This window comes from Pseudorca crassidens, chromosome 12 (assembly GCF_039906515.1).
Source record: "Pseudorca crassidens isolate mPseCra1 chromosome 12, mPseCra1.hap1, whole genome shotgun sequence".
NCBI classification, from domain to species: Eukaryota; Metazoa; Chordata; class Mammalia; order Artiodactyla; family Delphinidae; genus Pseudorca; species Pseudorca crassidens.
Window position 1 is genome coordinate 77,228,627 of NC_090307.1, and position 27,087 is coordinate 77,255,713.

Below are 27,087 nucleotides of genomic sequence, written 5' to 3' on the forward strand. Positions count from 1 at the left end.
TTTAGGGATCAGTTAGGAAACACTTCACTGTCCCACTTGGAAATTCACAACACATATGGGCATATTAAAGGCTCTGATAAGTCCTGCATAAGGAAATATGGTTAGCAATGGTAAATCCAGGTTTCCCAAAGACATTTGATGATGAACATTTCCCCCCTCTGGAATATTTACTGATGTCAGTTCCTGTGACTAAGGCACTGTCACCTCTTCAAATGAAGAGGCCCTAGGAAAATGTAGCCTGCTTCCCCTCTTTGCCCTTCCCTCCAAAGAGGCCTGGCTTTTGGAATCATCCAGAGCTACTTTCATATTTCAGCTCGACCGTTGAGCAGCTGGATGACACGTCATCACACCTCTCATAAACCTGTTTCCCCATCAGTAAAATGGGGATAATGTGGCGCCTTCCTTAAGTTTGCTGTGAAGAGTCAATGAAATTCTGCATGTCAAGGGCTGAGCACAATTCCTGGTACCTAATAAAGACTCTAATAGCTTTAACCATCGTCACCACCATCATCACTATCGCTGTGTAATCCTGGCTAATTTCACCTCTCTTGCACCTGAACCCAGTTAAGTTACAGTGTAACTTCTCTCCATCTTGGATAGGAAACCATGAAAGTATTGCAGTGATAAGCTTGGGAGAGTCACTTAACCTCTGTGATCCTCTGTTTTCTTATCTGTAAAATGGGGATGACAATAAAGGAGAAATCTTGTTGTGATCTGTACAGTGTGCCCGCCTGAGTCTAGACTTCAGGGCTTAGTTTTGTGGATGAACTGGTATCTTCCTGTTGATGGGCATGGAAGGGTGAGTTTTGATGAAGAGAAGGAGTGTAATAAAAGCCACAGGGCAGCCTGAGGGGCTTGGGGATGTGCCAGGAGGAAGTGCAGGAAGGGATGCGGGCAGTGACAGCTGGGGAAGGAGCTGCTGCAGCCCCCTTTGCCTGCCTGCTCAGGTCTGAGCCTGGCCAGTGCTGCCTGGACACCTGCCCCAGCAGGTACAGTCGGCACCAGGAAGCTGGCTGGAAAGTGTCTTTAAGCAAATAGTACGTTTGGCAGGTTTTCATGCTGCTGCAGTGGGTCCAGAAACACACACACACATACCCCTGGGGAACATGGGCTATATATACATGCACACGTACACTTGGAGAACACGCCAAATGCACAAGGACACACACACACACACACACACACAAACACAGACGGAGAACACTGCTCAAACAGGCACACACTCCTGAAAACATGCCCCCCATGCATGTACACACATGCTCCAGGGAACACACGATAGATACACGCACACACAGGCATGCACACACAATCCAGGAAGCCCCCTCCCTGTACACAGATACAGACACAGGCACACATATACTTCGGGAGCGTGCCACACACGCTTGCATGCAAACACACACACACACCAGGCAGTACACACCATGCATGCATACATACAGAGGTACACAGAGACACACCTCAGGGAACACACCCCATGAACACACACAGGTTCATAGAGATACACACACCTCTGCATGGAGAACACCATACAAACATGTACACACACACTCCAGGGAACAGCACACACAGAGATACCACGTGCACACACCATGAGGACAATGAACTGGACAGGAGAAGAGTCAATGGACTCTTCTCGTGCCACAGCCGCCCCTCCCCCAAATTCGGGGTAAAGGCACCTTGGTCCTCACAAGCACCCAGCAGTCTGCAGCCTGCAAAGGGACCCTGCCACCTGCACGTGGGGACACACAGACACCATGACCCATGCTCCCCAACAATGACAGGTAGACGCTCGGCTGGGGGACTTCCACTTTACACACACAGTAACACACGCACACGCACTACACACAGCCGTCCACTCTGTGGCTGCCCAGCGGCACGGGCTTACACCTGGTCGGCCAGGGCACTCCTCCCAGACCCCTCTTACTGGGGGTGGCAGCATCTGGAGCAGACATCAGGGTCACCAAACACTCTGGTGACCCAGAGTTGTGAGGGAGGTGCAGCAGAGGGTAAGTACCCCTGGGGGCCCCCAGGGGCTGGACAGCTGAGGTGTGGGGGGGGAAAGATGCTGTGCCTCGGTTTCCCCATCTGTAATGGGGATAGAGTCTTGTGGAGGTTCAATGAGTTAAAACACATAAAGTTCATAGTTTGGTGCAGGGGTGAGAGCGGAGGTGTCCTAATTTTCTCCTTCAGCAGCCTGCTGGGACCCAAGGGATGGGGGCTGAGTACCCATCTGCCCCTTCACAGGGTTCGTCATAATCCCCCAGGACCTTCCTTGCAGGGGCATTACCACCCTAGTCTCATCCCTCCCCGTCCTCTTACAGGAAAGCGTGGAGGCACCTCCAGCTTCTCCTCCTCCTGAACTGTCCTTCAAAACACTACTAGTGTATTATTATTTTATTTATTTTTAAAATTTATTTATTTTTGGCTGTGTTGGGTCTTCGTTTCTGTGCGAGGGCTTTCTTTAGTTGCGGCAAGTGGGGGCCACTCTTCATCGCGGTTCGCGGGCCTCTCACTGTCGTGGCCTCTCTTGTTGCGGAGCACAGGCTCCAGATGTGCAGGCTCAGTAGTTGTGGCTCACGGGCCTAGTTGCTCCGCAGCATGTGGGATCTTCCCAGACCAGGGCTTGAATCCGTGTCCCCTGCATTGGCAGGCAGACTCTCAACCACTGTGCCACCAGGGAAGCCCTTCTAGTGTATTATTATTAGGCATGCAGGATCTTAGTTCCCTGACCAGGGTTTGAACCCATGCCCCCTGCGGTGGAAATGCATAGTCCTAACCACTGGACCACCAGGGAAGTCCCTAAAACACTTCTAGTGTAGACACACTGTTAAGGTCCTCTACATATCCAGGTCTTCCCATCCCCTTCCTTCCTTCATGTCTATCTCATGAGAAAACATCCTTCCTTCTCTCCAGGGCTATCTGTAAAATGGTGGAAAGAAAAGTATTTGGCACAAGTACTACCACTTCTTGTCTCCTACCTGTGGCAGGCATCACTAATCCATCACAGCACTTTCTCAAGCCAAGCAGAATCATCAGCACAGCTCTCCAGGCAGCCTCTACCAATCAGCAAGGACAGTTGGCTACCCCAGGTCTATATAATGCCCGAAGTCTGGTCCAGCTCATGACACTGGTCTTGCTGAGCCTTTGCCAGGGAGTTAGGCAGGAGGGACCCCAGAAGGGGAATATTTTAGATCTTAGCAGCCCTTCAATCTCAGGCACGCTTTAAAAACCATGGAGCCCTGGGTTACAAAAGTCAGTCTTGCTCCTGGGAGGAGGGTTGTGAGTGGGGCGTGATGGTGGGGCTGTTTTTTATTTACCCGTCGGCAAGCTGGGGGACAGTCCCCAGGTGGCCCCCAGCGTCTCTCAATCTGCGGGCCCCCTGCGAGAACCCAGGGTTGCTGGGTTCCCACGATGCCAGAGCGTGGGAGCCACCCAGGCCCCTTTTTGATGTGGGATGCGCTGTTTCCTCCGAGTCAGTGAGAACATCCTCCTGCCCTGGACAGGAGACTGCTGCCCACAGGCCTCCCGGAAGGGGGGCCGGCCTTCACTCTCTGCTCCGCCCTCTTGAGGCCCTGCCTGGCAAAGGGTCAGAGGAATCCTTCAGGCCTTGAAATCTGCTCTGACCAGAAGCCAGCCCTGGCCGCCCCAGGGCAGGGATGGGTCCCGCTGCCTTGCCCACCCCTGCATCAGATCCTGTTCCTCCCGCTGCCCTCAGCCCCCTGTGGCTCTTACCTTGCTTAGAGTAAAATCCAACCTCTTTACCACATGCAGTATAGCCAGTACCTACCCCTTGAACTCTGTTTCTCCTGTGCTCACCCCTCACCCACTCCACCCCAGCCTCCCTGGTCTCCCTGCCATTCTGCAAACATACCAGGCCCATCCTCACCCCAGGGCCTTTGCACTCGCTCATTACTCTCCCAGAATGCTCTCCCCCAGATTATCCTCATGCTCTGCTCCCTCACTTCACACAGGGTTCTGCTCAAATGTCACCCTATCCGAGATCTTCCCTTCCACTTCATTCTAGAGAAGCCCTCTGCCTTTGCCCTTACCTTACTTAATGTTTTTTGTCATTGCATTAATCACAGCCTGATATTATAAAGTCTTCAGCATGACCAGGCCCTCCCTGCCTCTGTGACCTCATCTCCTACCCCCTCCATCTCTCTACTCCACACACCTCTGCTCTAAAATGCTGAGCCCTTTCAAGGCCTTTTCACTTGCTGTGCCCCTCCGCCTGAAGGCTTTTCCCGCAGATGCTGAGTGGCTCCCTGAGGTCTGCTTCAGCGCTGCCTCGGTAGAAAGACCTTCCTCACCACCTGCCATCGCCGCGAGTACATGGCACATAGTAGATTGTCAAGAAACACTTGTTGCACGAAGGAAGGAAGGAAGGAAGACTGGATTTTGCGGGGATGTTCCAAGCCGATGACTCACGCTCACGTGCTCGGGCGCCGTCTCCCCGTGCATTTTTTGCACACGTTGGAAGTGAGCCTTGAAGCAGCTGCCCCAGAGAAGCCCCTCTGAAGCCTTTAGCCCTCGGAGACTCTGTGCCAACTTTCATTCTGAAGTGAGCACACTAAGTGGGCATCCGTGGGAACAGCACGAGCAAAGTTTCTCTAAGAAGTTCCCAGAAATGCTCCCCATCCCACTCAAGGCAGAGCTTCCATGGCAAGGTTTGGGGGAACCCAGACATTTCCCGGAAACTGTCTCAGTGAACATGCCACACAGAGATGGGCCAGGGGTCAAAAATTCCAAGAGCTCGCTATGTCCCAGACTCTGTTGTAGACCTTCCCTCCCTCATCTAATTGTCCCAATAAGTCTGTGATATCCCATTCTACAGAGGGGGAGACTGAGGCCCAGAGAGATGAAGTAACTTGCCAGTAAGTGGTAGAGCCCAAATGTGAGCCCAGGATGTCAGACTCCAGAGTCTATTTTCTCAGCCATGTGACACGAAACCAAGTTCTCTCACCCTGGCTCAGAGACTGAGGCAGGAGGCTGTTATCTGAGGAAAAAAATCTCCCCAGGACGACTTTGGGGAAGAGGGTTAGGGTGTTTGGCTTCCCTCTCTTTCTTCTGCCACAGAAGAGCAAACAGAGATGCCTCATACCTGCCCTGGCTGGGAGGCAATGTTCAAAGGCAGGATGAGATAACTTGGGGAGATTTTCCTAGTTGCTGTTCCTCACACTGTTCCCTGCCCTTTCCTGTCTGCGTACCTTTGTCACACTGTTTCCCCTGCCTGTCCATACTGTCTATTCCCAATTCGCATCTTCCCTTTGAAGACAGGTTCAAAGGTCACTGTCTTCATGAGGCTTTTTCTGATCGACCTCAAGCAAATACATAACCACTCCTTCTTTGAATTCCCAGGGGACTGTGTTTATCTTTTGTTTTTTTGAGGACACATTTCCTGTCTTGCTTCCTAGTTGTGGGGTTCCACTCTTATCTCTTCCACCAGACTGTGAGCTTCTGACCCAGTCCTGTGACCCCAGGATTGAGGATGAAACGTGGTGCAAATCGGTACTCAGTAAGCACTGAATGGAGGAGTTGAGCCAATTAAGGAATCGGTCTACTAGTTCTCTGGTCTCTTCAGAGGGGTGCCTCGTGTCCTTAGAAACAGTAGTTCTTAAAAATAGAACTACCATATGACCCAGCAATCCCACTACTGGGCGTATATCCAGAGAAAACCATAATTCAAAAAAACAAGAGAAGCCACTGCAATGAGAAGCCCACGCACTGCAACGAAGAGTAGCCCCCGCTTGCCACAACTAGAGAAAGCCCGTGCGCAGCAACGAAGACCCAATGCAGCCAAAAATAAATAAATAAATAAATTTATTTATTTATTTATTTTTTAAAAAAACAAAACACATGCACCCCAATGTTCATAGCAGCACTACTTACAATAGCCAGGACATGGAAGCAACCTAAACGTCCATCAACAGAGGAATGGATAAAGAAGATGTGGCACATATATACAACGGGTATTACTCAGCCATAAAAAGGAATGAAATTGGGTAATTTGCAGAGATGTGGATGAACCTAGAAAGCGTCATACAGAGTGAAGTAAGTCAGAAAGAGAAAAGCAAATATTGTATAATAATGCATAAATGTGGAATCTAGAAAAATGATACAGATGATCTTATTTGCAAAGCAGAAATAGAGACTCAGATGTACAGAACAAATGTATGGATACCAAGGGGGAAAGGGGTGGGAAGGGAGGAGGAATTGGGAGACTGGGATTGACACATATACATTATTGATACTATGTATAAAATAGACAACTGATGGGAACATACTGTATAGAACTACCTAATGCACTGTGGTAACATAAATGGGAGGGAAGTCCAAAAGGGAGGGGATATCTGTACTCGTATGGTTGATTCATTTTGTTGTGCAGTGGAGGCTAACACAACATTGTAAAGCAACCATACTCCAATAAAAATTAATTTAAAAAAAAGAAAAAAAGGAAAAGAAAAAGAATCAGTAGTTCTAACACCAAATGTGCCCCCAGAGACAAGGTTGGAGCAGGAATGGCAAATACATGACATAGATACCATTACTGCCTATCTAGCACCCATGGCAGGCATCACCAATCAATCCTAGCACTCCTTTCCACTAAGCTAAAATGCAACTTCAGAATCCTTGTCAAGAGTGCTCCAGGAAGTCATTTCCATTCAAGCAGAGCCAGCCCAGGAACTGAAATCTGTTTGTCATTTATCTTGCAAATGATCGGAATGAGGCCCAGAGAGGGGAAGTGGCTTCACGATGGTCAACCAGCTGGTTAGTGGTCCTGGAGTTTCTGAGTCAGAGGCCAGAGCTGAGCCCACCAGGAGGATCTGTGGGGTCACCTGGAGTTGAGCCAGCCTTCTGAGCCCTCTGTGCCCTAGAGGTGGGCCAAAGCCTTTGACCTGGACCCTGGAGCTGGCTCAGGTTTGGGGGGCCTGCATTGAGGGCTTCACGAGTGGATACATTTGCCTGCTCTGGCCACTCCTCTCTGTCCCAAGCAACAAGGGGGTTCAGGACCCCAGAAACGCAGGAAGTCACAACCTAGGCTGGCCTCCCTGTCCTCTCCCTCTCCTCCATGCCCCTGGCAGGCCCCAGGCATGTCACATTCTCTGATGGTGGTTTCAGGTCCTCTGATTGGCCTCAGATGCTCTCCAGACACCTGGCACTTACCCCATGGCCCCTTGGGGAGCCTCTGGAGGGTCATGCCTCAGTCATATGGGTCCAAGTGGGTGAGGAGGGGGCAGAAGTGAGAGCGCCATGTCATGGGGAGAAGGAAGTTGAATAGTGCATGGGCCCCACCTCCCCTGTTCCTTGGGCCTGCTCCTGTCACCTGCCCCCATTCAGTGCCCACTCGTCCTGTACCTGAACCCCTGACCCCCACAGTCCGGGGTCAGCGAGGTCTGCACCCCCAACCCCTCTGCAGAGCCTGAGAACATCACGGCAAGCTCCAGGGAGACAGGGTGCCCCATGGGTCCAGCAAAAGCCACAAACCATCAAGCGGCCTGGCTCGCTTCCCCTTTCCTCGCTCCAGCCATCCCCGCCCACCCCCTGCCTGAACAAGCTGCTGAGCTTCTATGGGCCTCAGTTTCCCCTCTGTCAACTGGGACCTCTCACCCCTGACCCCGTCCACTCCTAGGGGTTCAACGGTACTAAAGTCCCCCTAGAGCGATATTTTGAGGGGTGGCTGTCATTTAGGGCCCAGGTTTATCCAGAGGCCTGGGGGCTCCGTGTCACCCTCCCCCACCCTCCTGGTCTCCCTGCTCCGTCGGCGCGGCCCGGGGTGGAGCCCAGGCAAGGGAAGGGAGGGGAGGGGCGGGCTGTCGGTTGGTTCCCACGGCCGGGCCGGGGGCAGACACGTAGACAGGAGTGTGTGGTTTGGCCTCCCAGGGAGCAGGGCAGGAAGTGCTTCAGGTCTGGGGGGCGGGGGAATGGGGCAGTTTGGTTTGACCTTGCGGTGAGGCGCTCGGGGAGCCCAGCGAGAGGAGAGGCAGGGTGACAACCAAGGCACTCCAGCCAGGACAGGAAAAGGGGGAGGGTGGGCAGGCCAGGGGCCCCCTGAGGACACGGTGAGGGTGAGACTTTTCATGTTGTGCCTTTCGGGACTTTGTTACTTTTGAAGCATTTAAAAGTAATACCCAGGAAAGAGCCGGAGAAACAAAATGTGGATTCTTTAGAACATAAATGCAAAATCACTGCAGGAAATAAAAAGAAGAAGGAAAACACCCAAACACACCCACCACATCAAAGCCCACCTCCCCACCTATTCTCCACATCCAGACTGAACCTGTGACAACAGACTCACGCCAGTCTGGCTCCAGCTCCCAAGCCCGCTGGCTACCATCCCACGCAGAGTGAAAGCCGAAGTCCTCAGCACAGCCTTCGGGGCCCTGCAGGACTGGCCCCATTTCATCTTTGGCCTCTTCTCCCACCCCACATCCCCTGTAGCCTCTCCAGCCACACTGGCCTCCTCGAACATACCAGGCCTGCTCCTGCCTCAGGGCCTTTGCACAAGCTGTCCCCTCTGTCTGCAATGCTCTCCCCCCAGTTCTCTGCGTGGCTTGCTTCTCAACCTCCTTCAATCCTTTCTCAAATGTTATATTCTCAGTGAGGCCTTTTCTGACCTCTTCGTTTACAATTGCATCCCTCCCACCACCCCCTACACCCCTTCCTTTCTTTATTTTACCTCTGTAATCATGACTACTCTCTACCATACTCTAGAATTTATTTATTTTGTTTATTGTTTGTCTCTCACTAGAATGTGAGCTCCAGGAGGGCAGGGATTGTCTGTTTTGCTCATGGTTGTATCTCCAGGGCTCCTAACAGTGCCTGGCGCACAGTAGTTGCTGAACATAAAAAGATTAACTAATTAAAAAGCAAACATAGGCTATAAAGAAGATAAAAAGAAATAGCAAACTGGGGAAAGATGACAGTTAAAGGGTTAATACCCTTAATGCAGGAGAAGCGCTTGCAAATCAATAAGGAAGTAATAGAGAGTCCAAGAGAAGGAGACGCAAAAGAAAGAAACAAGTGATTGGTAAAAGAAGGAATCACTGGTGGCCAGTAAACAGGAAGAGGCTCTCAGGCTAAGAACCAGAGGTATGAAAACTCAAATGGCAGGACTTCCCTGCTGGTCCAGTGGTTAAGAACCCGCCTTCCAATGCAGGGGACGCAGGTTCGATCCCTGGTCGGGGAACTAAGATCCCATATGCCGTGGGGCAACTGAGCCCATGCGCCACAACGAGTGAGCCCACGTGCTGCAATTACAGAGCCCATGCGCTCTGGAGCCTGCGCACCGCAACCAAGAGCCCATGCACCAGAACGAAAGATCCCACATGCGGCGACTAAGACCCGACGCGGCCAAAAATAAATAAATAAATAAATAGTTAAAAAAACAAAACAAAACTCAAATGGCATCTTGATGGCGCTGATTAGGGTGGCAACACTGTAGTCTGATAGGGACGTACGGGCAGGGCCAGATTTGAAAATGCAGGCGCTCTGATATCTGCCCCCACGTTGGTCTTTGTTGCCAGCTCCACTCCATAGGTGCAAAGACAGGTCCAGAGAGGGCGATAAGCTCCACTGGGGTCACACAGTGAGAGGAGACACAGAAGCTGGGCCCAAACTCAGCCTCTGTGGGTCCATCTACTCCCTGGACTCCACAACACCTTGTAGAATCAGGGCCAGGTCTCTCTGGGACCCTGGCTGGAAACTTGGAGTGGGCAGACAGCGGGGTGGGGTATCCCAGTACCGTGGCCGACTGGGGTTTTTGAATCAGAGTCCTAATCACGTGACCTTGATCAAGGGCCAGCCTTTCAGAGCCTCAGTTTCCTCATCTGAAAAATGGGGATAATAGGACCTGCCACCTTGGGTTTCTGTGTGCATCAAGAGAGGCGATGCATGTAAAAGCCGTGAGATGGAGCCTGGGACGTACTGAGCGCTCAGTAAATGGAAACAGGCCTGCAGCTGTCCCCCTCCCTCTCCCCTCCACCACGTGGGCTGGAAACTCTGAGTCTGTCCCACAGCTGTGTTCCAAAGTGCTGGATGCTGCCCTCTCAGGTGACAGGGTGGGTCTTTCCCACCCCTCTGTGTCTGTCCCCCAGGCCCCGGCTGCCAGCTGGCTTCTCGCCCCGTCACAGGGGGAGTGGAAAAAAACCCTGGCCGGGGGACACTCTGGCCCCACTGGCTGTGTGGCCTGGGGGCAAGTCAGTGCCCCTCTCTGGACCTCTGTCCTGAGATGAGGATGGGAGGTAAGAAGGATGACAAAGAATGATGTCAGAGTTCACCCCTCCCTTGCACACGAATCATGTGCGGTGATCTGAAATGCATTTGCACGCGCATCAGCTCTGCTGAGCCAGCACGTGTGGACTGGGGCGATTTTAGCTCCGTTTGGCAGATGGGGAAACTGAGGCCAGGGAGGGTGAAGCCATGCACCTCTCTCGGCAGGAGAGAGGTAGGGTGGAGGGAAGGGAGCAGGGGAGGGAGAGAGCTGATGAGAGGGAAAGAAAAAGGCAGGAGAGAAGGAACAAGAGACAGAGACAGACAGAGACAGGGAGACACAGTCACAGGGAGAAAGAGAGAGACTGAAAGGGAGGCTGAGACTCAGAAAGTGTAACAGGAAAGTCACAGACACACGGCTGTGGCTTGAATTGTGTTCACCCCAGAACTCAGGTGTCGAAGTCCTAACGCCCCCCAAGCCCCCAGACACTTTGGAGACAGGATCTCTGAAGAGGTGATCAAGTCATGAACAAGGTCATTAGCTTGGGTCCTAATCAATATGGCTGGTGCCCTTATAAAGAGGGAATTTGGACACAGGGGTACAGAGGGTAGGTGATATGAAGACACAGGGAGAAGGTGCCCATCTGTAAGCCGAAGGAGAGAGGCCTCACCAGAAACCCACCCTACTGACACCTTGATCTCAGACCTCCAGCCCCCAGAGTGCGAGACAATACATTTCTGTTGTTTGGGCCCCCCAGTCTGTGGCAGCCCAGGCACAGTGACAGACAAACACAGAGGCAGAGAGACCGTGAGAAGGGCCATGAGGGGCTCTGTGGGGTTTGGGGATCAGGGTGGAGTGGGGGGCCTGGCTGCCTAGCTCCTCAGAGACCCCATCCCTTTCCCATCATGGGCTGCGCCAGGGCCTCAGTTGCCTTGGCAACGGGAAGCTTCAGTCTGGAGGAACCAGGGTCTGCCATCCCCATGCCTCCTTCCTCCCACTCCCCTCACTCAACAGGAGACTCCACGTGTCCTGTACCTACCCCCCCACTCTGAACCAGGGGTATTTTTAGCTGGAGTTCCTTGGAGATGAGGGTTGGGGGGCCTCCACCCAGGCTTGTCTGGCTGGGGAGGGTCTGTTAGAGGGGCAGGGGTGAGACTGGGCAGGGTCTACATGGCCAGGGAGGGACGAGGGAGCCCCATCAGTCCCCCATGTCCCCTTTTCAGGCCAATGTCTGGTCTCAGAGAGGGTCAGAAAGAGCTCCCAGGAAGGGGAGGGGGAGTGATACAGACTGGGTAGGGGGCACATGGCTGGGGAGAGCAGGGTGCTGGCAGGTCAGAGGAGGACATGTTTAATGATCAGCAACCCCAGGGAGAAATCTTTCTTCTCTCCAGAGCCCTCGTGAGCTCAAGCACACTCTATAGCTCCCTCCTGCTGGCAGCACCAAGCCCAGGCCCCACCTCAGGCCCTGCCATCTGGCTCCGTACTCCCAACATGGAAAAAATCTCAGCCCCTGCCGTTCCACCTCCATCCCTGCGCAGTCTCCAGAACCTGCTGGATTCATTCTCACCCCCGCCCCTTTGCACTTGCACTGCCCCTGCCTGGGATGCCCTTTTCTGTTCTCACTGGCATCTCACACTCCAGGCCTCCCCACACCTCTAGCTCTTCTCTAAACGTGCCGTGTCCTCTAAGCCCCATTGAAGCTGTGCTTGCTGTTCCCTCTGTCTGGAACGGCCTTTCTCCAGGCCCGGCTGCCTACCTCCTCGGTGGGGTCTGCCTTGACTATCCCGTTCCCTCTCAACCACACCACCCCATCCCACCACCTTCCGTAGCACTTCCCTCTCTCTCCAGCAATTGTGTTCATTTACTCGTTTGCTGGCTGTACGTCTGGCAGTTTGGACCCTGTTTGTCTTGTTGGTCTCTGTAAACATGCACCCACAGTACACATGTGGAGAACCGATACTGAGCAATTCCCAGCTTGCCCTAAGACAGTGGCTTTCAAAACTTTCATCAGTGACTAAGAAATTCATTTCACCTGGCGACCCATTAAACACATGTAGAAATCATGCGAAAGGTTCATGGAACAATTCTTACTGTTACTATGTATGACACATGCCAATATTTTCTTTTCTATTCTATTCTATTCCATTCCATTGCCAGGAAATTCTGGTTACAACCTTCTGATTTCATAATCCACTAGTGGGTTTCAACAATATAGCCCCAGAGAGAAGGTTCTTGAATTCTTGCTGCAAAGGCCCCTGGGACTTTCCCGCTTCTGCCCCCTCCTGCATCTACTCCAACTTGCTGTTCTACTCTTCTTGTCATTCTGGGGCCCTCCAACCCTCTCTTTTCATAGGGGAGCCAGAGCCAGGTCGCAATTTACAAGGAGCCACAGTGAAAACCTGTCTGTGATCCCCAGATGGGTAAGTCCCTCCCGCACTGCTTCCCCGAGATGCTTTCCCTGACCTCCTCAGGGCTCCTCTCTGTGGGCACTGGGACGGTCGGGCCATAGAGGAATGGCCTGGAGGGGAAGGTGGCGAGGAGGGGAAGGGAGGGCGAGGCTGGCAGGCGGTGGTTGCTGTAGTCCTTCCCATGGAAAATCACAGCTCCCCTGCCCCCCACACCAGCCCTCCTCCTGGATAACAATGGTAGTCCTGGCTGCCACTGCAGGACTATTGCGACACAGGTGCTACGATCAGGCACACAGCTTCCATTTCACAGATGAGGAAACCGAAGCTCAGTGAAGGGGAGGGACTTGCCCCAGACCTCACGGCTCGTAAGTGGCTGCCAATAGGGGATCTGAACCCAAGCAGTCAGATTCTCAAAGGTTCAGAAGGGCAGCCTAATTCAGAGTCCCTTCCCTTCCCCAGGCCTCAGTTTCTGTTGGTGAAAGGGGAGACCTGGATACGGTGACCTCAGAGGTTGTCTCCATGCCTGGCCTTTGCTGAGGTCAGATCAGCACGGTCGCTCTCCTGGGCCGTGCCAGAGGAATTAGAGCAGAGCTGACTTTTGGTGCCCGTTCCGCCTTTTGGGCACCACGACCCACACCCCAGCTGCTCTTTTCCCTCTGGTCTATCTCAAGGTCGAGGTCTTTGCCCCTCCCTCTCTCTCCCACCACTTCAGGGCCTGGTCCTCTGCTGAGATCAACTGAACCTGGGCTCCAGGGTGGGGAGCTGACAGGCTCGCTGGGTCCCCATCCCGGGGCCTGGATGCCTTAACCCAGGGACTTCCAAAGTTGGTGTGAGCCGGGTTCCCTTCCTCAGTGAAATCCTGCTGGGAAAGCCAGTTCACAAAAGAGATTCCAAAAAGGGCTGCTCTGGTTAAAACAAGAGCAGAGAGGCTGGCTCTTGTGTGCCTGACCTCTTAACCACCACCCTCTCCTGCCACTATCTCGGGTCACCCCAGGAGTCCCTAAAGCCCAGCTTGAAAATCACAGTATTAGCCCCAAGTGATGGTGATATTTAGACGTGGCCTATAGGGGAAATGTTTCGGACAAGGGCCTAATGCTTGCTTTGAGCCTCCACATGAGATGGGTATGGACTGGGGCAGGGGTGGAAACCCTCCAAAAATTCGAAGACAACACAGCACAGAATCCTGGAATTGGTGTGAATTCCAATCCCTGCTCTCCACCTGGGTGGCCCTCAGAAGGCGCCGTACCTCTCCCAGCCTCAGCCTCTCCATCTGTAGCAGGGGCATGGTGGAATTTTGGGGTGTGTGTGTGTGTAATAAGTGAGGTGGTGTAGATAAGGAGTTTAGTAAATAATAAACATGGACTGTACACCATTATAGTTGCTGCTATGGACCCATCACTGTGAATTGTGCGATCTGGGAAATGTTACTAACTCTCCCCGTGCTTCAGTTTCCTCATCTGTAAATCGGGGATGATGACTCTCCCTACGTCACAGGGTCCTTACGCCTGGAGATAAATGAGCGTTAAGGTGCTTAGTTAACGCTTGGCACAAAGTGAATACTTAATAGATGCTAGATATTACTTGTGGTTATTATAATTATTATTGTAATTCTTTGTTCCTAGCCCCAGTGGGCAGCTACCCCTGCGCCCAGGGCCCGGCTTACCCCGGCGGGATGGAGGCGCGTGCGCTCACGCTGGTGGCGCGCTGGGGCCCGGGCCGGTTGAGGTTGTTCTGCCCCGGGGTGGGCGCGCCGCTGGGGGCGCTCGGGCTCCGCGGGGACGCGCTGAGGGGCTGCGCGGGCTCGGCGGGGCCGGCGGCGGGCGCGGCCCAGAGCGCGGCGCCTGCGAAGGTGGCGCTGGGGCGCACGGCGAGCGTGCCCGCTGGTCCTCCGGGCGGCGGCTGGGGCGGCGGGGGCGCGGGGGGCGCCTTGCGGCGCTGCGAAGCCAAGATGGCGTTGGAAGCGGCGCGCGTGCTGTTGACCAGCAGGCACTGCTGGCACGAGCAGGGCTGGCCCGAGCTGGCGCCCACGGGCCACGACTGCGACTTGGGGATGGAGCCGACGGTGAGCGGGTAGGCGAGGTCCAGGCGGCGGCGCAGGCGGCGGCGCCGGCGCGTCTGGCGGTTCATCTGCGACATGCTGTTGAAGTAGATGAGGTAGCAGAAGCCGAGCGACGAGAGGTCGAGCCACGGGTGCTGCTTCTCGTAGGCGTTCTGGATGGTGATGCAGATGTCCATGTCGTAGGCCGTCCACGCGCCGCCGTCGTTCTCCCACTCCCACACGATGCCCTTGCCCGGCGCCGACGACGGGTCGTAGAAGTTGCGCCGCACCGGCCGCATGGTGCCTGTGCTCACAAGGGGGACGGGAGTCAGGACCGGAGGGCCGTTAACATCCGCGGCCAGGGGGATCGGGACAGGCCGGAGGGGCGGGGGACAACACCGGGGTCAGCACGGGCTGGAGGGTCAGTACGGGCAGGGGCGAGCTTGAGGGTCAGCACATATGGGTTGGGGCGAGAGGAGAGCGGGCCCGGGGAGGGGGGCGTGGAAGGCAAGGAAGCGGGGTGTCAGGACGGGGATGCAAGTCAGCAAGGGGGGCAGGGGTCGCAAGCTGCCCCCACCACTGAAGGGTCAACACAGGCACTGAAGCAGTGGCCCATCACAGGCCCTGGGGGAGGAGAAGGGAGAAGGAGGTGTGGGCTGTTCAGACAAGGAGGGGGTGGGAAGCAGAGTCAGAGCCTGGGGTGGGAGCCGGGATCCACAGAGGCCACGACCGTGCCGACACTGACGGTCCTTCTTTCCTTCATTAGTTCACTCATTCAGTAATCCGTTCATCAGCCCATCCATTCATTAATTACTTCAAGCACAAGTTCATTTATGCATTCCTTAATTCTTTCATTCGTGCATTCCTTTATTCATGCCTTCCTCAGTTCATTCATTCAATAATTCTCTCAGCTCATTCACCCGTGCCTGCCACCATTCATACCTGCACTTATTCTCCTTCAGCAACTTTATCCATGATTTCAATCATTCCCTCACTTACGACCACCCTATATAAAAATGTGCACCCTTCCACATTCCTACTTTCCCTTCTCTCCTTCCCTGTTCCATCTGGTATACTTTATATGTTACATATATATCTTGCTTTCTGTCTGTCTCCTCCCACTAGAATGTCAGTGCCACAAGGCAAGGACTTCGTTTTATTCACTGCTGTATCCCCAGCGCCTGCACACAGTAGGTGTTCACTGGATATTTGCTGAATGTGTGAATGAATTCATTAGTTCAGATATCGATCCATTCTGAGTTCGGTTATTTTATTCTTTCATGCCTTTTGCTATCCTTGCATTGGTCCATTCCTTCATCCACTTATTTATTCCTTTTTTCATGCATCTGTTTGTTTATTTGTTCCTTCTTTTAGCAAACATGCTGCCTCTCTGCTCTGTGGAGGGCTTCGCGCTGAGCGGTCATTCAAAATGAACATAACCACGTGACAGCCCCAGCCAGGTGGGTAATCATGCTCCCATTTTAAAAACAGGGGCCCTGAAATTTGGCTCCCAGCCTCTGCTCCGTGCTTCCCAATTCTAGATGCTTTCTGAGAGCAAGGCTCCATGGACACTGGGTTAAAAAGAGATGAACAAGGTCCAGGCTGCAAGACTTTTCAGTGCCTTTAGGCTGCCCTGTGCCTTGGGGCCAGCGTGGAGAGATTCTTTTGGTTCACGTGGCACACCGGCAGGAAGGCTGCACGCTTGACTGCTCCTCAACTGTGGGCAAGTCCCTTAAGTCTCCCTAAGTCTCGGTGGCCCCATCTCGAAAATGAAGGTGATGGTAATCCATGAGCCACCCCTCCCCTCTCACACGGGGCTGCTGGGAGGATTTGGTGAGAAGAGCCACAGAGCACAGGGTCTGGGTGGGGCACCAGGGCTGGGAGGCAGACAGACCTCATTTCAAGCCCCAACTGCCCAACTTTCCAGCTGTGTGTCTGTGATCAGGCAACTCAATGGCTCTGAGCCTCAGTTTTATCATCTCTAAAATGGGCACAAGCACACCTTCCTTATAAGGTTGCTAAAAGGATCCATCAAGACAAATAGTGTCTCTACTCTGATGATTCCAATGTCCTCTGCCCTTAGAGCCAGACTTGTGTATCCAAGTGCTCCCTCTGCACCTTCCGATGCAGGTCCAATGGGCTTCCCAAACTCAGCTCTGCCATAGCAGAGCTGTGGTCTTCCTCCACCCCAAACCTGCTCCTCCTTCCTTGTTGCAGTTACTGGCAGCTCCATCCTTCCTTTTGCTCAAGCCCCAAACCCCCAATCCTTGGATCCATCCCTGACTTCTCATGTCATGCCCCACGTCCAGTCTATCAGTAAATCCAGTGGTCTCTATCTTCAAATACATCCCACATCTGACCACTTCTCCCTCTCCCCATCGCACCAAATCTGCCTGGTCCAAGCCACTGTGTTTCTCTCGCCTGGACTATTGCAGTAGACTCATTACTGGTCACTGCTGTCCTTGCCTTCTGTCGTCTCTTCGCCACACAGCAGCCAGAGGGATCTCATTCAATGCAAGTCAGATCACGTTCTTCTTTGACTCAAAATTCTCCCATGGTTCCCTGCTTACTTGGAGTCAAAGTCAAAGTCCTGGCCATGACCTACAAAGCACCACATTGTCTATAAAGCCTCTACAAAGTCCCACGGGTCTATAAAGCCCACCTCTCACTCACTCCCTGGCCCCACTGCTGTTCCTCAAACAACTGAAGCAATGTCCAGCCTCAGGCCCTTTGCATTTGCTGTCCCCTCCCCCTGGAATATGACCTAGCCACTCCCAGACGTTCTCACAGTTTTCCCCCTCCTTTCTTTTAGGTCTCTGTTCAAACATCCCCTCGTTGGAAACGCCACCCTTCCATGGCCCTCCATTGCCACCCTCTTCCCTTGCTCTATCTCTCTTCCTGGCACTCAGTGCTACCTGCATGATACATGCATCTGCAGACTTGCTTTACTCTCTGTCTCCCCCGTACAAGGTCAGGGATCTTGTCTGCTTTACTCCTGGCTCTATCCCTGCGCCTAGCACAGTGCCTAGCACGCAGTGGGCCCTCCCTACGTGGGGAGTGTTTCCACTGTCAACTGGCACAACCCCAGGGTGCCTGGCCCTGGAATCTGCAGCCAGATGGATGAGGACCCATCATGGTCCATCCTGAGGACCCCCTCCTTCCCCTGCCTTGCTTAAGCTTCTCTCTCCTGGGCACAGACTCTATCTGACCTTCACTTGGGTCCTGACCCAGGGCCGAAACAGCTAGTCCTCTGCTCTCACTGTTTGAATCCCAAGGGCTATGGGCTACCCCCTGCTCTCTGTCAACCTCCCAGACTCCGAGAACTGGGGAAGTCGAGGCACAGAGCTGTAGCTGTAATGAGAGAGGCGTGGTGGGCGTGGAGTCCCCGGGCTCCTGTGCCAGTCAGTCGTATGAAAACTCCCCCCTCCCAGGCCTCCAGGGCAGCCTCATTCTCCAGTCTGTTTATCGTTTTAATTTAGCGTGTGCATATTGACTTTTTCCTTGACGACGGTGTTCTTCCAGGGCAGGCCTGAGAGGGGATTAGTTAGAGGGAAAATCTGGGATCCTGTTCCCATCTGCTCCCAAGTCCTGGTCTTCCCCTCTCAGAGCCTCAGTTTCCTCATCTGCAAAATGAGGGCTCGTGACAGATGATCTTCAGGTCCGATGTGTCCAAAGTACCACCATTAGCCTCCCAGTTAAGGGTTGGGGTGCTGTGTTACATGGAAGGTGTGACCCCTGAATGGGAAGGCAGGGGGTGGGAACTTGCTATATTTAATCACCTCCGTGTGCCAGGTCTTGAGCTGGGCAGGGCAGGGTCAGGGGCGGGAGGGGCAGAGTGAAGTGGTTGAGAGAAACAACTCAGAAGTCTCACAGGCCATGTGCCAGTCCTGGCTCCACATTTAGCCTCAGTGTCCTCATCTGTCAAATGGGGTATTAATACCCACCCCCAAGGGATGACTGTGGGGCAAAGTAAGATTATGCACATCACAGGTGCTTGGCGGAGCGCTTGGCTACGGTAAGTGCTTGAGGAATGTTAGCTAAGACGCTGTTATTAGTATATACATTACCCACCTTTTCCCAGCCCTTGGTCACTTGGCAAACTCCTATTCACCCAAAAAAACCCTCTACATGCCCACCTCCTCCAGGAAGCGCTTTTCCGTTCTGCTGCTATAGCTAGCACATGCTGCTTTTTACTGCATGTATATCTTTGCACTATCATTAAGTGATTTGTTTTTGTTCTTAATCTCCCTCACTGGCTGATGACTTTCAGGAGGACAAGGACCAGGTCAGATCTATGTTTTTGTTCCCAGCACTAGGCACAAGGCGCAAATGAGGCATCTGCAACTGAAACAGGCAACCTACTTGGCATAGGTCGGGGCTCAGAGGGAGTGGGAAAGAGGAGGGGTTGGTCTTTTTTTTTTTTCTTTTCTTTTTGCGGTACGGGGGCCTCTTACTGTTGTGGCCTCTCCCATTGCGGAGCACAGGCTCCGGACGTGCAGGCCCAGCGGCCATGGCTCACGGGCCCAGCCGCTCTGCGGCATGTGGGATCTTCCTGGACCGGGGCATGAACCTGCGTCCCCTGCATCGGCAGGCGGACTCTCAACCACTGCGCCACCAGGGAAGCCCGGAGGGGTTGGTCTTGCTAGAGAGGGAGTGCAGACTGGAGCAGAGGCCAAAGTGCACAAGGGGTCCCCAGGGAAGGAGGGACAGGGTTCCTAAGGTCAGCATTGGCCAGCTCGGTAACAAAGGACTCTGGGAGCTCCTCCCAGCCAGCTCAGGGCCAACCAGCCCAGGCGTCCCTCTCTCCAGGGCTCTATTTAGCCGGTATTGATTTTCCTGCCTGTTTACTGGTAGTTATTAAAGGCTGCGTCCCTGGGGTCCTTTTCAAACGAGATCGGAACCTGGTGAGCTGGAGTAATTAGGGCAGCTGCCGTCCTCCCCGCTGGGCCCTGCACCCTGAAGCGCCCAGTGTTGCCTGCCTGCCTGTCCGTCCACCTCCCAGCTCACGCTGGCCGTGGACCAGGCCGAGGGGGGCCAGCTGGTTCCCTGGTGACCTGCCTGGGCTGCGATTTCGAGATTTCCAAGGGAGCAGCGGCGGAAACACTCTTTCTCTTCCCCAGTGGCCCTGGCCTAGATTTTTGGCCAGAACAATGGGTCTAAGATGAGGCTGGAGGTTCCTCAGCCTGGGAGATGGGAAGGGCCTCAGACTGGTGGCCTGAACGCACGGCTGGTCTTTCTAACATGGACCGGCTCTGCTGGGTCCACTCCCCTTCTCTGGCCTCACGGGTACCCAGCTGCACTGGCCACCAGGGTCCGTGTCCCCATGGCAGTTAGGAACCTGTGTCAAGCACGTACTATTTCTGGGCCTGTTTCTGTGTCTGCTTTTGTTCCCTGTCCCCCCACCCCCTCCTTCGCTTCTTAGGAATGTTTGGTTGAAAAATTCCAATCTTGTTCCAGATGAACTGAGGGGAAAGGGGCTTTGGCCAAATGTCAGCTGGAGGATTGCAGGAGCTGGGCCCCTGGAGACCGGGTGTGGGGACGGCCGCGGCCACTGCAGCCAGTGACCAGTTCGTGCCTGGGGCAGAGACAACCAAAGAGAGATCGAGACACAGGTGGGGAGAGCAAGAGACAGGGAGAGAGGGGACTTCCCTGGAGGTCCAGTGGTTAAGACTTCACCTTCCAATGCAGGGGGTGCGGGTTCGATCCCTGGTCAGGGAGCTAAGATCCCACATGCCTCGCAGCCAAAAAAACCAAAGCATAAAACAGAAACAATATTGTAACAAATTCAATAGACTTAAAAAAAATGGTCCACATTAAAAAAAAAACCTTAAAAAAAAAAAAGAGAGGGAGAGAAAGGCACAGAGACAGAGACACACATGCACAGAGGGCCGAGATCAAAATGGGAAATGCTAAGGCAGATACAGGAGAATGGGGGGCAGAGAGACTTAAAGAAACAGAATCCTAGGACTTTCCTGGTGGTCCGGTGGGTAAGACTCCACGCTTCCAGTGCAGGGGGCCCATGTTCGATCCCTGGTCGGGGAACTAGATCCGGCATGCTGCAACTAAGACCCAGTGCAACCAGAATAAATACATAAATAAATAAATATTAAAACAAAGAAACAGAATCCTGAAGCCTAGAGACTGAGACAGTCAGGGACAGTCAGGGAGAATGAGAGAGCTAGGCCAGGAAACGGAGGAGCAGAGAGGGGGGACGGGGTGGGGGGGAAGACCGCAGCTACAGCAATACCAATAAAGCTAACGTTTACTGAGTCCCCACTCTGTGCCAGAGGCTGTGTTCAGTACTTTCCTTGCACTAACTCATTTTATCCTCACACGGTTCCTTCTAGGGAGGGACCAGAATTATTCCCATTTTACAGGAGACAACTGAGGTCCCAGAATAGTGAAATCTTGGGAGGGTTGGGGATAATGCTTTATTCACGGAGCCAAGGAAAGGCCAGGTTAGACTGGTTCTAAGGGGTTTAACTCAGCCAAGTGGTAGCCCAGCCTAGGATACCTCCAGCGACAGGGAACTCACTACCTCAGCTTTGCCCTCAGTTGTTTTGCTGTGAGAGGTTTCTGGCTGGAGAACGTGGTCCTGATCTGACCCCTCTGCCTGAAGGCGGGGTGTGTGGGTGTCTCAGCCCTCCAGCTTTTGGCTTTAAGAAAAAGCTGACTCTGTAGAGAGACGGGAGGGTTCTGAGCCCTCCTGTCTGCCTCTCTAGTCTCCAAAGTGTTCCTCCCTGGGCTGAGCCAGTCCTAAGGCCCAGCAACAAACCACTCCCTCTGGGGGTGGCTTCCCGGAGGGAAGTGACCTCAGTTTGGGGGCACCCAGACCCTGACGGGAAGGGGGGCCCGTGGGAGGCAGTCATGGGACATCCTGTCAGGTGGGGGGAGTCCCGCTGCTGGCTGAGGCCTGTGACTGGGGGTTGGGCAGTGGGTTAAGCATGAGTTCAACACCCACTGGATGCCAGGCCCCAATGGGGTAGTTTCCTGATTCCTCCCCCAACCCAGAAGTCATCATAACCATCATTCTCGCTCAGAGAACACACTTTTGTGGCCCAGGCTCACGTGAACTCATTTAATCCTCACAGTGGCCCTATGAGGTAGGGGTATTACCATCCCATTTTATTTCTTTTGGCCGCGCTGTGGAGCGTGAGGGGTCTTAGTTCCCTGACAAGGGATGGAACTTAGGCCCCGGCAGTGAAAGCGCCGAGTCTTAACCACTGGACTACCAGGGAATTTACCGTCCCATTTTAGAGGCAAAGAAATAGAGACACAGAACAGGGTAGGAACGTGTCCAAGGTTATCTGCAAGGAAGTGGTCCAGCCAGAAGCCATCCCAAGACCACCCGGTTCCAGACGTTCCCTTCACTGCTCCACTTGTACTAGCCCATGTTCCAGGGGAGGAAACTGAGGCACGGAGGTTACACAGTAAGTAAGGGACACAGCTGAGGTTCAAACCCAGACTGTTATATGGCCTTCTGGAATAGCGGCCCTCTCCCTTAACCCCTCGACAGATTATCTGCGTGGCTGGCCAACCCCCTGACAGCAATAACAGTAACCATCCTGCTTTATCGAATTCTTCTGTGCCAGCTACTGTGCTAAGGGCTTATGTGCGCCCTCCAGTCCTCGCAATAGCCCTAGAGGTTTTGTGCACTACTGTTAGCCCCATTTGGCAGATGGGGAAACTGAGGCTCCTTGGGAGGACTTGGAGGTCCACCTGGGGGTGGTGGCTGGGCTGGGATTCGAACTGCAGTCTGCGGACCTGGGGCACCTCCCTCTCCCTCCCGCCCTGTGATCAATAATCCCGCAGTGTTCTGTTTCCCTCCAGACTCTCCCAGGGGACTTGTCAACAGAGCCACGGCCCATTAGCGGTTTCTGCACATTTGAAGCTGGCCCAGGCTCCCCAGGGTCTGCTGGCAGCTGGGCAGGCGAGGGGAGGGGGTCTCCAGCCCTGCCTGGGGAAGGCTGAGGGGCTGCACGGCACTCGGAGAGGCTACCACCTTCAACTTGGTTTCAAAAGGCCCTCGCTCTGGAGGCTGCTGGCAGCTGCAAGCTGGCTTTGCCCACTTTATGGGCTGTGTGTGTGTCTTCCCAGTCACCTGGCTTCCAGCACACTCGGGTGCAGACCCCCAGGCATGGCAGCAGCAGCTGAGAGATGGAAACGAGAGGGTAGGAAGCAGAAGGAGCAGAGAGTCCTCTATCCCCTGGAGCCCTCATGGTGTTGGGCAGCTGCCCTGACCCTGCCAAGCCTCTGCTTCCTCATCTGTGAAACAGACATCCTCATCATCACGATGGTAAACACTCACAGAGGGTCTGCTCTGTGCCAGGTACTGAGCTAAGTGTTTCACATGTTAAATCTTTTTTTTTTTTTTTTCGGTACGCAGGCCTCTCACTGCTGTGGCCTCTCCCGTTGCGGCGCACAGGCTCCGGACGCGCAGGCTCAGCGGCCATGGCTCACGGGCCTAGCCGCTCCGCGGCATGTGGGATCTTCCCGGACCGGGGCACAAACCCGCGTCCCCTGCATCGGCAGGGAGACTCCCAACCACTGCACCACCAGGGAAGCCCCACATGTTAATTCTTAATCCACATGACACTCTACAGAACAGGTACCATTATTATCATTGCCTTGTACAATTGCCAAAACAGAGAGGTGAAGTGATTTACCCAAATCACACAGCTAAGTTATTAAGCCAGGATTCAACCCAGCCAGATTTGAACTTCTCCCCGCTTCCACTGCCACCACCCTGGTCCAAGCCACCATGACTGCCTGCACAGACTACTGCAGCAGCCTCCGTCCTATGTCCCGGTTTCCACCTTTCGCACCCCGTAATGCATTCTCCCAAGGCAGCCAGAGGATCTTCCACAGACTCAGGTCTGACCACATCACTCCTCTGCCCAACACCCATCAATAGCTCCCTAGTGCCCTTAGGAATGAATCAGTCTAAGCTCTTTAGCTCATCTTCAAGGCCCATTACAAGCTGTCCGCACAGCTTCACACTCTAACGACACCAAACTTCTAGTTATTCTCTGAACACATCACGCATGGCTATGCCTCGGTGTATCTGCACATGCTGTTCCCTCTGTCTGGAATGTCCTGCAACCCACACCACCCCACTTCCCTCCCTGCCGAGTTCCTACACACTTGTCACGGTTCAGCTCAAGCACTGGCCTCTTAAAATCGTCTCTGCCGCCCTCAGGGAGAATCACTTCCTCCTTGGGACTCACACAGCACCTTCCACCTACAGTACCGCCCTTAAAGCACAGAGCTCACTAAGTGTTGAGGCGTCTGTGCCCTCCAACTTGGAAGCCTCTCAAAGGTTGGGCTGGCTTTCAGCCACCTTAGCATCCCTTTATAGCCAGGAGCACAGGGAAGTAGGTACTTGGAAAATGCTAGCTAAATGAATGAATGAGTCAGTGAATGAATGAATGACCGAACACACACAAGTGAACCTACCTGAGGACTACAAATGACTCGGCTGGAGATTGCAAGTTGAGGGGGAATTTGATATTGTCTTGGGCGCCACGCTATTTGCATCTTGTAAATATAATGACGAGGCATTTAAAAACTGGGGTGGACTCACTCAAGTCTGGATTTCAAAAATCACCAAGTATCCAAAGAGGCAGCCCCACGGCAACAGTTAGCAGAAGCTGAGTCACAGTCACTCCGTTCATGTTCTCAAGTATTTACTGAGTGGCTACTGTGTACCAGGCGCTAGAGAACAACAGTTGAACGCCGTTGCCTTCCCAGCCACGGCACACACTTCTATTGGCTGCCCGGGTCCTGGAAGCATCTGAATTTTCAGCCTCTTTCTAGATGGAGAAATTGGAACCCAGAAAACGAAAGCGGCTTTGTCCAAATCACTTACAACTTAGAGATAGATGTTGACCCCAGGCTCCTTGACTCTTATTTTCACAGCCCCAGGTGACTAACGCCTTGGCATGAATGAACCTTTGTTCCCTAGAAGAGAGGAACCTGGGGAGGGCTCCATAACGTGCAATTTCAGGTGAACCCTACGCTTCCCCTGGCGTGCCCTGCTTGCTCTGCTTGCAGTGGGCAGGAGAGGGCACAAAGGCTCAGTGGCGGCGGGGCCCAGCCTGTCATCGGCAGAAGAGGTGGCTACGCTGCAGCTGCTGGCAGGACTGTCCCGGTCACCAGCGCTGCCTTCTTTTTTTTTTTTTTTTTTTTTTTTTTTGCGATACACGGGCCTCTCACTGTTGTGGCCTCTCCCGTTGCGGAGCACAGGCTCCGGACGCACAGGCCCAGCGGCCATGGCTCACGGGCCCAGCCGCTCCGCAGCATGTGGGATCTTCCCGGACCAGGGCACGAACCCGTGTCCCCTGCATCGGCAGGCGGACTCTCAACCACTGCGCCACCAGGGAAGCCCCAGCGCTGCCTTCTTTGATTGCTTCCTCCTTTGTTCTGCATTTCAGGGCGTTCAGCTCCACGGCCCAGTGCCAGACTCCCTCCCATTGCCCATCACCCGCCTGCCACTCCTATTCAGGCAGGTGGAGGTGGCAGCCTGGAGCAGCTCCAGAGGGACGATGGGAGGAGCCCAGAGAGGGAGAGGTGCTTGGCCAGGGTGACAGAGCAAGGATGCAGCTACACAGGACCTGGGGGAGACTCAGTCTCCAGCCTGCCTGCTCCTGGAGCCCAGAGGTCAGGAACAGCCCCATATCCCCGACCTCCTCGGCGTCCGGCCACCTGTATCGTGCCCATCACCCCTACCAAAACACAAGGGCTTTGAGGCCAGCGATTTGTATGTGTCCTGTTCACCGCTGCATCCCTAGTGCCTAGGACGGTGTCTGGCCCATAGTAGGTACTCATTAAATTCCTGCTGAATGAATGAACAAATTAGTACTGACCACAATCCCATGAGAGAGTCCTGCTGTTGGACCCATATTACAGAGGAGGAAACTGAGGCTCATGGAGAGAGTGTGGTTTACCCAGAGTCAAAAGCCAGCACCCCCTCACCCCCTCACCCCACCCCACAGTTACCAGAGGGCTGCGAAGGAGGGAATCTAGAGCCTGGGCCGCACCAACAAGGCTCCCTGAGGCAGCCAGTTCCAGATTTGGGGCCCCCTGTTCTCAGCTGGTATCAGCAAGGGCAGCTGGCAGCTGGTGGGGTGCCTCTGTGGACTGGGAGGCCAGGGGGACTCATGGTGGGGGCAACTGTCTTGGGACCTGGAGTCTGTCCTGCAGAGTGGCTACCACTGGCTGTGATGCAGGAGTGAGAGGAAGGAGGGAGGCCCAGGGAGACACAGGTGTGCGGGGAGGGAGGCGTGGGAGGGCTCTGGGCACCTTCCATACCCTGAGAATACCACCCTGAGGAGGGAGCTAGGGATCCCACTGCCCACAGCCTGAATGGGCAGCTCCACTGTGACCAGTCCTGCCCCATCACCTCCCCATCCTGGCCCCTCCTCATTACCCTCCCATCACATCCCCCGTCACCCCCTCTGTAGAACCCCCATGCCTCCCCCTTCACTCCCCTCCATCACAGCCGTTATTACCCTCCCCATCACGGTCCCCTTTATCACACCCCCAACTCCACCCCACCATCAATGGCCCCAGTCATGGTCCCCAACGCCTCCCCGGCCCCTCCCCCCTCCACGGCTCTCATCACCTTCCCTATCACCTCGCCTACTCCAGCCCCACACTTCCGCATCACAGCTTCCGTCACCTCCTTCATCTCTAGGTCAGACCCTAGCTCCCTTGGACGGATGCGGGGGTGGGGGGGCGGGGGCGTTGGAGAGAGCAGGAAAGGATGGAGAGGGGAGGCAGGGTACATGAGAGGAGAGAGAAGAGGCTATGGGGAGGATTTGACCCGGGATCTCTCACACCCACACCCCACAGGACTGGTCCAGCCGTGGGTGGGCGCTGTCCAAGGTGCTGGGGCAGCCAGGCCTGGCGCAGTGGGCGCTGCAGACCACCTAGATCTGAATCTCTGATCCATCTCTTCCTAGCTTGGGCAGGTGGCTCCCCACCCGCTGAGCCTCACCTTTGCTATGTATAAAATGGGTCAGGAAGGGCCTACGTCAGCCCCTGCCCAGCCTGCTTCAGCTCTGGCCTCCAAGGGCCCTTGATTAACGAGGCTGGTCCTGCAGTGTGACTCTGGGTCCCCTGGGGCCTGGCCGCTAAAGGGTGACAGCTGGCAGCCCGGCCATGCCCGGTGGGACTCAAGAGGCCTCCCTTCCGCTCCTTACCTCTTCCCACTTCTGTCACTGCCTCCGTTTTCCACTCAGGCCTGGGTTTCCTCTAGCCAGAAGTGTTCCTTAAACCATACAAAGTCTTGGAGGATTCCTCCTCCAGGAAGTCCTCCCTATCAGAGGCCCCAGGCACACACTGCCCACATCACTTGGCCAAGGGTAACCTGTACCTCTCCTATGAGGTACTTAGATCTTTTTCCTACTTCAGCATGAGTACTACGAGCA

At 54.2% G+C, this 27,087-nt stretch overlaps 1 protein-coding gene across 2 annotated transcripts in view; it reads right to left on the reverse strand.

The window, feature by feature from the left end:
- DTX1 (deltex E3 ubiquitin ligase 1) overlaps positions 1–27,087 on the reverse strand; it is a 37,287-nt gene that overhangs the window by 4,617 nt on the left and 5,583 nt on the right. For both annotated transcript variants that reach the window (XM_067700674.1, XM_067700673.1), the window contains exon 2: positions 14,282–14,960. In XM_067700674.1, the coding sequence (XP_067556775.1) occupies positions 14,282–14,960 (679 nt within the window). The remainder of the gene's footprint in view (positions 1–14,281; positions 14,961–27,087) is intronic.